This window comes from Limulus polyphemus, unplaced genomic scaffold (genome assembly GCF_000517525.1).
Source record: "Limulus polyphemus unplaced genomic scaffold, Limulus_polyphemus-2.1.2 Scaffold1222, whole genome shotgun sequence".
Taxonomy (NCBI): Eukaryota; Metazoa; Arthropoda; class Merostomata; order Xiphosura; family Limulidae; genus Limulus; species Limulus polyphemus.
The window spans coordinates 289,095-301,873 of record NW_013666832.1 but is presented as its reverse complement, the minus strand read 5'-3'; the positions used below and the strand labels follow the sequence as shown (position 1 = coordinate 301,873).

At 31.5% G+C, this 12,779-nt stretch overlaps 1 protein-coding gene and 1 long non-coding RNA gene across 2 annotated transcripts in view; one reads left to right on the top strand and one right to left on the bottom strand.

Annotated features, from left to right (window-relative positions):
• Nucleotides 1-8,386, top strand: part of LOC106462676 (alpha-actinin-like) — a 40,804-nt gene extending 32,418 nt beyond the window's left edge. Inside the window, exons 16-23 of the mRNA XM_013922623.2 lie at nucleotides 123-281; nucleotides 1,058-1,142; nucleotides 2,062-2,261; nucleotides 2,600-2,653; nucleotides 3,058-3,126; nucleotides 5,767-5,925; nucleotides 7,402-7,560; nucleotides 7,731-8,386. Coding sequence (XP_013778077.1) covers nucleotides 123-281; nucleotides 1,058-1,142; nucleotides 2,062-2,261; nucleotides 2,600-2,653; nucleotides 3,058-3,126; nucleotides 5,767-5,925; nucleotides 7,402-7,560; nucleotides 7,731-7,889 — 1,044 coding nt within the window. The 3' untranslated portion in view covers nucleotides 7,890-8,386. The remainder of the gene's footprint in view (nucleotides 1-122; nucleotides 282-1,057; nucleotides 1,143-2,061; nucleotides 2,262-2,599; nucleotides 2,654-3,057; nucleotides 3,127-5,766; nucleotides 5,926-7,401; nucleotides 7,561-7,730) is intronic.
• A 350-nt stretch (nucleotides 8,387-8,736) lies between these two features.
• The window catches only part of LOC111086588, an 8,658-nt gene continuing 4,615 nt past the window's right edge, over nucleotides 8,737-12,779 (bottom strand). Inside the window, exon 3 of the long non-coding RNA XR_002611327.1 lies at nucleotides 8,737-12,772. This is a non-coding gene — a long non-coding RNA (uncharacterized LOC111086588). The remainder of the gene's footprint in view (nucleotides 12,773-12,779) is intronic.

Sequence of the window (12,779 nt, the reverse complement as noted above, 5' to 3'; positions counted from 1 at the left end):
TTTCTTTAACTGCGACTGACTACTTTTTAATCCAACATGTTTTCGGGTGTTATTTCAGTTAGATAATTTACTTCATGTTAGAGTCAGAACCAATTAGACAGCTTTACTTCTTATAATTCCAGGCTTTAATCGACGCTCACGAACAGTTTAAACAGACACTTGGTGAAGCTGACAAGGAACACAAGGCTATCATTGCCTTGTCTCAGGAGGTGCAAACCATTGCTACACAATATCAAATCCCAGGTGGCATTGAGAACCCATACACAACTATTACTTCAACTGTAAGTAGTCAGTTAAGTAGCTTACTTTATAATTTATCTTATGTTTAAATGGTGGTGTAGAATAAAATAACTGACAAGCTCTGTTTACTTGTAAATAATTTCATAATTAACTAGAAATATTCATATTTTCATAAATAACTTTTGTACGGGTGTGGCACAGTTGTTAGCTTGCCTAAACTGTAGATCCAAGGGTCTGCCTTTTTTGTACTGTTGTTACAAAATTAAGGCTCCATTTTAGGGGCCTTGTGTGCATCATAAGAGTGACAGTCCAACCACAGAGTAGCCCAAGAGTTAGCAGTGGGTGCTGTTAACTAACTGTCTTCCTCTAGTCCAGTGATTCAAAAGTGGTGAAACGTGCAGGTATGGGCCACCGTGAACCAGGACAGTTCTTACTGTTCTAAGCTCACAAGTCATCATCTGCATGTTTGGGCCTTTACTGTTGTGCAAAATACTTCAATGGGTCTTGAGGTGCAAAAGGTTGAGAAACACTGCTCTGATCTGTCACTTCAAAATTGGAAATAGCTAGTGTAGATAGCTTTATTTAACAAACCTTAATACCTTTCTCCTGTTACATTGTATCCTAAAGATATAATTCTACATATTGAAGCGAAGTAAAATATTTGAATTTTCTTGCTGATTACTCTAATAAGAATGTTTTGAAAAATGCAACAAATACTCAATTAATTTAATCAATATTTTCACATCTACGTTTATTTTATAAATATTAAGAATTTCAAAAACTTTCTAATCATGTTAAAATTTTGCTAATATCCTAGACGATTACCAACAAATGGGGAGAAGTTAAACAGCTGGTTCCTAAACGAGACCAAATACTCCAGACAGAGATGATGCGTCAACAATGTATCCTTTTTCATTTTGTGTTATAATTAATTATATCTTAAAAGGCTAAATGGCACCATAAATTCAATGAAATAAAATAATCATCTTTTAATACACAGTAGACAAGAGATAGTTTTTCTTTTGTTAAATTCTTACTAAGTTCTGCACTGTGTTATAATTATATCTTGCATAAATAAATAAGACATAAAATGTTACCTATACACTACTGTTATCAGTGGTGTAACTACAAACGATGGACCCCCTGCATAAAAAGAAATTGGGCCCCCTACATTTATTTCTCTATAACTGTTGTTATGAATCAGACCCCCTTTGGCTTGGACATACACCACTGGCTGTTACTAATATTATGGTGATTATAACAGGTTTTATATTTAAAAAAGTAAATAATGTAGCCTAACAGTTTATACTTGAGCCACATATAAAACCTCTGTTACGTATGAGATTTTTGTTGACTTTATTCCAGTTGGTATTTTACTATCTGCAAACTATAGCTTCCAGCTTACTTTTAATCATTTGTGATGATTAAATATGTATGTCATTTATTAGATATTAGAGAATGAAAATTCTAAGCTATCATTTTACTCACTCACCCACTACACTAAAGCTTTATTTCCATGATAATAATACTTTTATCTACACAGTGCCTGATTTCATTATGACGTTATCTATAGGTACAATTATTTGATCCTTGTAGATGACGTGTATGTATTTTGATGTTGTTTCATAATAACGTTAGCATGATTGAGTTCATAAAACAGTTACAATAAGTTTCAGTGTAAATTGTCATATGTCACTGCACAGAGAGAGTTTCCGACTTATTCACTTACAAGTGTATACATGTATGCTTCCAAGGTTTTGCATCTTTCTACAGTACAAATGACATTTTGCTATTAGTTTGATTCCTTAATTTGAACTTTAGCTAATGAGCGTTTGCGACGTAAGTTCGCTGAGAAGGCTAATGTTGTTGGACCTTGGATAGAACACCAGATTGATGCTGTTTTAGCAGCTGGAATGGGTATGCAAGGTACACTAGAAGATCAGTTGAACAAATTGAAACAGATGGAACAGACTGTAGTACAATACCGTTCACACATCGATGAACTCGAGAAGTTCAACCAGGTGATATTAAGTTCCTGCTTTAAACCAGTTTAACCTGCTAATTGTTTGAATAAAATAAATGAGAATTATAGATGTAGAAAAAAAATTCACTCTTCATTTCTACTTAATTTACAGTTCATAGTATACAAAATTCAGTTTAATACATTATACCATCGTGTTCCGTTATTTTGTAAAGAATGTTTTTTGTTCTACTACGAATATGTCAAAGGATACACCAGTCTCTTATCATTGAGTTTTATATTTAATGAACTTGTGATGTTAGGGTTTCTTTCTTTCTTTTTTTGTATAAAGGTTGTTGTTTTATATTTAACCCTTAGTCTGTTCTACTTTCTTTATAGGAGGTGCAAGAAGCCATGATTTATGAAAATCGCTACACTCAGTACAGTATGGAGGTAGGAGGTTATTTTTAACTTTGAACTTTAAACTTTGAACATCTCTTCTTAACATTGTTCTTTATGCAAGCAGTTCCCCTAATGTAAGCTGGAATGACTATAAATATATATATACATCTATAACTGGCTTTGTAAAGCAGAAAACATCAATGTCTTTATTATACGCAAGGATAACAATATCATTTCTGTTTTAAAAGTTTATTGTTGCTTTGACTGCTGCCATATATTACTAGTTTCCTGTTCAGTCATAGTGTGATATTTAATTAATGCTTCTAATTGTCTATGGTTCTAGTTCTTGTTTGTTTCTGCTATATTTCATGTTTCTGTTTTTTCAGTGTCACTCATACGTTACACCTTTTTTGAATGGAGAAAGTTTTACTATTAATTTTCTTTGTTTCTAACAGACGTTAAGAGTAGGCTGGGAACAACTGTTGACATCCATTCATCGTACAACAAATGAAATTGAGAACCAGGTGAGAATTAAACTCTGTAGTTTTAGTCCTTTAAGATATGATTTATATCCAGATCTCAAAGTTCAGTATTTCTACTCCTATCATAAACATTTCTGTTACTTTTTTTTTGCTGCTACCATTAGCCAATGAGATCATTTTCACTACAATACCCATCAAGCTTTATGTTTCTCATTGGTTGTCACAGTTATTTATTTTAAAATATCAGAGATCTTCCAAGTAACAATAATTGAGTATTCTTGTTGATGTTTACTGAAAAATAAACACACCAGGTGCATGATTTATTTTTGTTTCATCCAACTCCTCTAAATTAGAGCAGTTTTCGTGAATAAAAATAACAACTTCTCATCAGAGCAAGCTTTGTACTTGGAGATAAACAAAAAGTCAACCTAGCCCTCAATATAGCTAATTAAATATACTTTTCTTACAAAGCTACTAATAAAGATTAGAATCCATTGTTTTATTTGTTAGGTACCCTCACTATTATCAACACTTTTGGCCAAAAACTTAATAATATCTCACAAGATTGAACCAGCTTAGGAGATATGGGTTAGTCCTAAATACACATACTAAGCTAACAATGCAAAAAAATCTTTATAATGAAGGTATAATACCAAAAATAAAACTAGATATATTAAATATTCTAATCAATTCTAATAATAAAAGTAATTACAAAGAAAGACTATAGTATGTCTTACCTACAGAACATAAAAACACTAGCCTTCAGCACTCCATTGGGCCAAAAGTCTACCCCAACATACATCCAAACTTGTTGAGAAAACCCGTCACCAACAATCCCTGCTTGCTGTGGCTCCTCTTATGCATCTCCAGTTAATCAGACACAAGGCTGTAGTTTGTAGAGACAATTATGTCTTAATGCTAGTCAAATCACTCAAATCAATAGCTGCACTTTCTGGAAACTACATCACAGCTCCAATCAATGACACAACAACATGTATAAACAATCAAGTCATTACTAATTCAACCTGGAAGCCAAGTGCTTAGTAACATTTTAATACAATGTATGGAAAAAAACTGATTTTTTTTATAAAATCGTCCCACTTAACTGCTTGCGTTATTTCATTTAGCACTTTTTTCTACACAAATGCTCAAATTGTTAATAATTAAAGTTAACTATTCTATAAAAGGTAAGATGTAACTGCAATAAGCCTCACAAAATTTCAATAATAATAATTATTATATTGTTATAACAGTCTTGGATACAGCAATAAGAGTAATATATCTTAGCCAGTAATGTAGTGTCACATCATACACCCAACTGTTTTATAACTATTCTTACTCAGAGATTAAATTAACATGAGGTAAAACCATTGGTGGTCAATATGCTAAAACTATTTACTTTTACCCCAGAGAACATCCCAAGCAGGGTTTGCAAACGGTACCAGCAGTATTTGGCATCTAGTACCAGGCCTTCAGTACCGGTACTGGCTTATAGTATATCGTATGTTGAGAATAATATCTGTTATCACATGTCCCATCTTTGGAATATGTGAACAGCGATTGCTTCCTCTGGTATTTCAGGTCAAACCGCGCATGTCACAATGTTTTATTGAGTTACATTCAAAATTTAATTAAACAACTTAATTATCATGGTATATGAACACACTTGACATCAAATCATAGATAATAAATCAAATTTTAATATTATATAAGTTTTAATTCTATAATGAAATATTTAAAACAACCTCAAATTCCCCTAGTGTGATAATTTGGATATTTGTTCTTGAGCCATCTCCTCTTCTGGATTTTTTTTGTCTACGAAATGTAACGTAAAACTTTCTCTATAATTTCTTCATCTATATTTTTATATTTTTCAATCTTATGGTGTAAAACAGCAGTCAGTTAAAATTCAGAAACCACTTTCCATGCCTACCTCTGACATGCTCTAACTTACAAGTTGCTAATAGATTTTTCTGGGGCCAACTCCCATTAAATTTGTAACTAATAGAAAGCCTAGATTTCAACCAATTCATTGCCACATTCGTCATACCACGTGGGCTTACAGATAATTGACACTTTGGTTTGATGTGAAAACAATTTTCCCACAGGAACACACTGGGAAGAATAGTTGAATTTCTAACTGCTGAAGTAACGTAATTAGAGATGCTTGAGTACCAGTACCAGCAACCTGGTACGACAGGTATTATTGCAAACACTGAGCCTAAGGAATCAAAGTATAGATGTGAAAATTTACGATACTCTGTAAAACTTCTCAATTCATAGTCTTTAGCAAAAATACTGAAGAATTTTCCACAGAATTGAAAGAATTTTTTCAATGAAAAAACCCAATTATGAAAAATATGAGTGAATTTACAAGCTCTATCCCTAAAACATTTTAATGATGATAGGCTAAGCTGTAGCAAAAACTTAAGTTCAAGCACTATTAAAGTTGTAAACTAAAAATAAATCTGATGAAATCAGAATAAGTCAAGAATTAGTCAGAAACAGATAATCTTTCTCACCAGAAATAAGAAAAGGAAACATCCACAAAGCTTTCAGAATATAAAGTTCAGATAATAGTAACGAGAAATGTATTTTGGTCCATCCCTCAAACCCCAGCACATAAAATTTGTGATATCAAAGGCATGCAATAGTATATTAACACTTCTTTTTCTGCTTCAGATCCTTACCAGAGATTCTAAAGGAATCACACAAGAACAGCTGAATGACTGTCGCAGTTCCTTCAACCACTTTGACAAGACTAGATCAGGACGGCTGACTCCTGAAGAGTTCAAATCTTGTCTCGTCAGCTTAGGATTTAACATCAGGAATGACAGACAGGTAAAATCAAAACAACTATTGCATTTTGTTAGAATTATGATAATTCATTATACCAACAAAGAAAGGAAAATTAAGTTATAGGATACAGTAATTAATGTATGATTTTAAAGTAAGTCTCTTTAAAGTGTAAAGAAAAAAGTTAAAAATGATCTCATATTATCATTGTTTGGAATTATCTGATAGTATTCTATTGTTATTTAAATAAAGAATATATTTTTAATATACAAAAATTAATTCTTATCCTAACATGTGTTGTATTAAGTAAATAAAATGAGTAGTAATTAGCCTTTAAAGTAGAAGCCTTTAAAGACCCAACTAGACACAAATAGTATACGTGTAAGCACTCTCTAGGATTAAACTGACTGTAAGGAGCTTACCATTTATTACGCATGATATCTGTTGCCTGTTCCATTTCATATTCGTTTTGCTTTCTTTACTTAAGAACTTTCTTAACATTAAATATCAAATTCCTTCTGAACAAAGATTTAGAAAGTTAACCTGTTTATGATTATTTGTGACCAATATTAAAAAAAATCGACATACACCTAATATTAATACCCACGATTTATACCTAATATTAATACCCTTCTCTTACCTGAACAATCAGGTAATTATTAGTTTAATTAATACCGTACTAGTGCATCATTGGAGCAAGTGTTACTAAAAATTCAAAATTCTGTAAAGAGTAAATATAATCAAACACACTTTAAACAAAATGTTCTATACCCTATAAATATAACATATTCACATACTTTACAGAGAAGGTTCTATACTGCATAAATATAATACATTCACACTCTTTATAGAGAATTTTCTGTACCCTATAAATATAATAAAACACATTCACACACACTTCATAGAGAATGTTCTGTACCCTATAAGTATACTAGAACACATTCATACACACTTCACAGAGAATGTTCTGTACCCAATAAATATAATAAAACACATTCACACAAACCTCATAGAGAATGTTCTGTACCCTATAAGTATATACTAGAACACATTCATACACACTTCATAGAGAATGTTCTGTACCCTATAAGTATAATAGAACACATTCACACACACTTCATAGAGAATGTTCTGTACCCTATAAATATAATAGAACACATTCACACACACTTCATAGAGAATGTTCTGTACCCTATAAATATAATAGAACACATTCACACAAACCTCATAGAGAATGTTCTGTACCCTATAAATATTATAGTACACATTCACACAAACCTCATAGAGAATGTTCTGTACCCTGTAAGTATAATAGAACACATTCACACACACTTCATAGAGAATGTTCTGTACCCTATAAGTATACTAGAACACATTCATACACACTTCATAGAGAATGTTCTGTACCCTATAAATATAATAGAATACATTCACACACACTTCATAGAGAATGTTCTGTACCCTATAAATATAATAGAACACATTCACACAAACCTCATAGAGAATGTTCTGTATTTTTAGGGAGAAGCTGAGTTCCGCAGAATTATGAATATTGTTGACCCCAATAATACGAACATAGTGCAGTTTGAAGTCTTCTTGGATTTCATGACGAAAGAAAGCTCGGATACTGACACAGCGGAACAAATTATTGAATCCTTCCGTATCTTGGCTGGAGACAAGGTTAGAATTTTTCTTAGCTTTATTAAATGGGCTACTTGTTTTGTTTAGCTTGGTTATGTACAATAAAGTTTATGAAAAAGTAACAAAAGTACAAAAACATCAGGAAAGATCTTATTTCTCTATAACACCCACTTGAAGGCCTTGTTTTTAATAGCTTTCTTTCTTTTCAGCCTTACATCATGCCTGATGAACTACAGAGAGAGCTTCCACAGGATCAAGCAGACTACTGTATTCAGAGAATGCCACCTTACAAAGGACCTGGAGCTGTGCCTGGAGCCTTGGATTACATGTCCTTCTCAACCTCACTTTACGGGGAAAGCGACCTGTAATTCACTCTGCACCACCATAGCTGGGCAGTCACAGTAGTAGCTTTTTTTGTTATGGTTGATGAACAACTGCCTTTTCCTTCCCCTTGGTGGCAGCTTGAATTTCATCGCTGGCATTGATGTGTTGTGATTTTTTTTTTTCCTGTTTTTGTCTCTTGTTCTTTTTGTTCCTCAACAGCTGAGGATTACTGTGCCAGACAACAAGTGTTATAGGAAGTACACTCTCTCTAGTGTTGTAAGTAAAGTCTAATTGCCTCATAACAAGTTTATGCAATGGATAATTTTTGTTGCTTTTTAATGTCTTTTTGCCCATTTGGGATAGGGGATTCAGTTCATAATAACGTAGACAAAGCCGAAAAAAACGTGCAGACCCTTATCACATAAAACTGACATTTTGAATCAAATGACTGGTTGGTTTATAGTGTCATTATTTATTTCAGTTCTGTATACAGTATGGCAGCTTTAAAAGGTTACGAAAATAAAGACTTTCTCCCAGTTGAGTGTGGCAGTATTTTTTTGTACTTATAATAATGATATCCACAAGTTGGTAGAAAGGATATTCAATGATCAGATATTAAACAACTTGTAATTAATAAATGCTTTTCAGGAAATTTTACATACCTCTGTACCTTTACTAAAACATTGTTTTTTTTTTTTCTTTAGAATTCTGTTGAAAATGTAAAAACTTTAACCAGTCTTTAAGTATAGTAGGATTTTCAAGTATACACAAGCACAAAAGGTTCAAAGAAAGAATTAGTTTTTGGAGAAGAATGTAGATCTAAGAAATTAGTAAGCAAATAATACACTCTGTAACATTTCATTTAAAAAACTTAGTTGTTGCTACTCAAAATGTTTTTCAATATGTTTTTATTTGCTCTTTTTTTTCACATCAGAATAACACTTCAAATTACACAAAGTTTATCTTAAATAACTGACCAGAAATGTAGTTGATGTATATTAACATAGAAAAAGATATTAAAAATTAAGATGAAAACATTTACACTTTTCCAGGCAAAATGGAAACATGAAAAAACTGAAAATGCTCCCTATCTATAGTCCATCACCCCTTGTGCAAAGATTTTTAAACAGTCCTACCAGTGTAAAACTAGTTACAATAGATGCTATTTTTCATTAAGGGTTTCAACATATTTCAATAACTATCTAAGATGACCACAGGGGACCACATTGTTTTCTAGTTGTTACTTTTTTAAAATCTGTAACCCAATAATATTATTTGTTAATTGTTTTCCCCATCACTTGGTTTATAAAAACACACGTTTTCAACTAATGATTGAAAACTATGAAGTGAATATTTTCACAAGACTTCATAATTCAACATGTTTAATATTACAGAGCATCTCACACAACATATTACACAGTAACAATCAACATAAGGACCTGAATTTTGTTCTTTTATTTTTATTTGTGTAAGTATATATTTAGTTATGCTTACATTAAAAAGTTAAAGTGTAAAGAAACCAAAAGCAGACAACCCTTAGTTAGTCAATGAAATCTGGTAAGCTAAATTACAGACATAACAAAAACATGCCTAGTTGTTCCCACAACATCCACACTGTTATTTACTAGTAGTATTTCACACAAACGTTGTTACAGATCCTTCAACCCATTAATATTCATAATACACAGTGTTTTCAGCAACGTTGTAAAGCTCTTGACTACAGCTTACTTATTAAAAGTTGTTTGAAAGGACAATCCAATTACAAAAGCCATTATAAACATAATACAAAGTAATTCTACATTTAGTAATATATCTTTAACATTTGCAACTTGGTTTCTCTGTGATAACAGATTACAATTATTATGAAAATTTTCAAACATTGGAATTTTTTTTATAACTAAAAATAACCAGTACCTTGCTCTATCAACCTTGGAAACATAAGATTAATCAATTATTGTCAACATACATTTTGGTTAGTTTATTAAAAATACCTTCTACTCAAGTACAGAGTTAAAATTTTTAAATTATAACTGGTTTTAAAAGATGCATTACTGTCACCAAATATTCTAAAGGAGAAAAACAGGCTAATCCATCAGTTGGTATTTTGATAAATTACAACAAACATTTGACCAATTCCTCAACATATTTATCTAGAACAATTGCTGGTAATTATAGGGTTAAATTTCCACCCTCTGTTTCTACAGTACAAACATACCATGAGATTTCCGTGAACAGCTTACATAATGTTATTGCTTTTGAAAAGAAACAACTATATTTATACTACAAGTTATTTGATAAAACTATATAACAACTATTGTAGTAGTATTTTGTTTAACAACTAACTTTTAATATTTTATTTAAAAGGTCACAAACCTGGGCACACTCTAAATTACAAGATAAAAAAACATCATAATTAATCAAATGGTAAATTTGTAAAGAAACTTGACGACATATAAGATGAAATCTATTTCAACTAAAGAACAATACCAAACTCATGTCTACTTCGTTCTTACTAACACTAACAGTCTTCACCTACAATATAAAAATTCAAACTCTCTTGCAGAGTTAAAAATGGGAGGCTAAAATCAGCATTCTAGCCCTAATGAATTTTCACCAAGCACAAACAAAGTTCAACTTTGTTTTTAAATATGTAAAGTATATATATACACAAACGTATCTTGTTAAAGTAACCATAACAACATGTTGGAGATATCTCAACAATCATCGGTTTTATTTACTCAACGTTATCTGTGTTTAAAAGAACATTTAATATTATGAATTAAAACTACTTAATGGTAACATTTAGTGAAGTTTTTATCTCTTGAGAGACAAGCTCACACACAAGTATCAGTTAAAAAAAGACAAAATAATGTTAAATAATACACAGAGCTTATTTTAAGTGTCAGTCCATCTAGAATGATGGAGCATGTTAACATCTATTCTGTTAACTTAAAAGTTCATTAATATGAAAACTAACTCAAAATTACTAAATCTAGAAATACAAATTCATCAAGACTGTTTCTGAAGAAAAGCATTTTTTTTATATAAACATCAAACAATGATATTTCAAGATTACCCCATACGTTTTATAAAAAGTCTTTGAATCAGTTTGTATTTCCAGACTTCATAAATCAACAAAGATACAACATGGGAATGTTTTGGTACAGTATTAGCTGTGGAATGTTTTGGTACAGTATTAGCCGTGGAATGTTTTAGTACAGTATTAGCTGTGGAATGTTTTAAAAATGGTATAATTATAAACACAGAACAGTAAAATATATTATATAATGCACAGAAAATACCCCACACAAGAACTCTGGGTTATAAAACAATGCCGTTACTACAAAATTTGTCTTTAAGTAACAACTATGGACTAAATCCATAGAAAATGTTCTAGAGAAAACTGGAATGCTTCAGATCACATCTAAGATTTCTGAATATGGAATGTCATTGACAAATCACAGACAAAATCTGTAACTTATTTTCACAAGGCAGAAGGTTTCATGATTAATATACATATTTATACAAAGTTCTTATGTCAATAAATCAAGAAGGAATTTTGGACTTTTTTTAGCTTCTAAAAACTTATTTTTTTCACTTTTAAACAAATTATTTAGTTACCATTTTTTTTCATTTGTTCAGTCATCACAGAACCAGGACAATAAATGTATACTTCTTTGAAAATTTAGTAATAAATCATATTTCAAAAGTGTAATATGCAATAAGTGAATACTGATAAATAAACGTTATGCTAATTCCCAAAAAGATGGCAGCACTTTCTTCTACCTGTATCTAAAATGTGGAGCACCTTTCCACAATATTCTTCATTTCACTTTTTCACAAGATCAGGACATACTAGTCTAACTATAACTACCACATGGCCTTAAAAGCCCCAAAATACTATTTTACTTTCCAATTTTTCTTTTAATTCATTATCTATGATGTAATAAAACGTTCATCTGTGCCCCTCCTATATAAGAACTTTCTTAAGGCTGCAGTGTCACTGCTGTTGAAATAAATCTCAAACATGCAAAAACAGTGTGGAAATATAATAACTTACTTAGTTTCATAAAATTAAAAACTCTTTGGTAGGAAAGATGCAACCTCAATTGTACGACAGCTCAAGTATAAGAAACAAAAGAAATACATATTTAGAACAGGAACAGCAGACTAGGTAAGTTTAAGAAAAACAACAATTCTATTTCTGGAATAATTATAGTTCATATCAAACATTATATTAACTACTTAAAATGGTTTCTATTAAATAGATTCTTTTTCTGCTAAGTACAAGAAAAACAACAAACATCATAAAGTGTATTATTTTAGCAAGTATACAATTGGGAACTTGAATAACCACACATTATTCTACGACAGGTATAATTAAATTATATATATACATGATCAACACTTAGAAGTGGTAAAATGTGTTGGTTGTGTAATATAACCCTGAACACCAATTCCTTAATTTAAGCAACACACACACACACGTATGAAAATGTATAGGAAAAATTAACACAAGAATCATTGAAACTAAAGCTCCTAACATGACCTGACTTCACACTTCTTAGCAAGGACCTTACGTGGCCTCCATTCAAACATGTGTCAACTACCACATAAAGACTTTACGTGGCCTCCATTCAAACATGTGTCAACTACCACATAAAGACTTTACATGCCCCCCCATTTAAATATGTGTCAACTACCACACAAAGACTTTACGTGGCCTCCATTCAAACATGTGTCAACTACCACATAAAGACTTTACATGGCCCCCATTCAAACATGTGTCAACTACCACAAAGACTTTACGTGGCCTCCATTCAAACATGTGTCAACTACCACATAAAGACTTTACATGGCCCCCATTCAAACATGTGTCAACTACCACATAAAGACTTTACATGGCCCCCATTCAAACATGTGTCAACTACCAC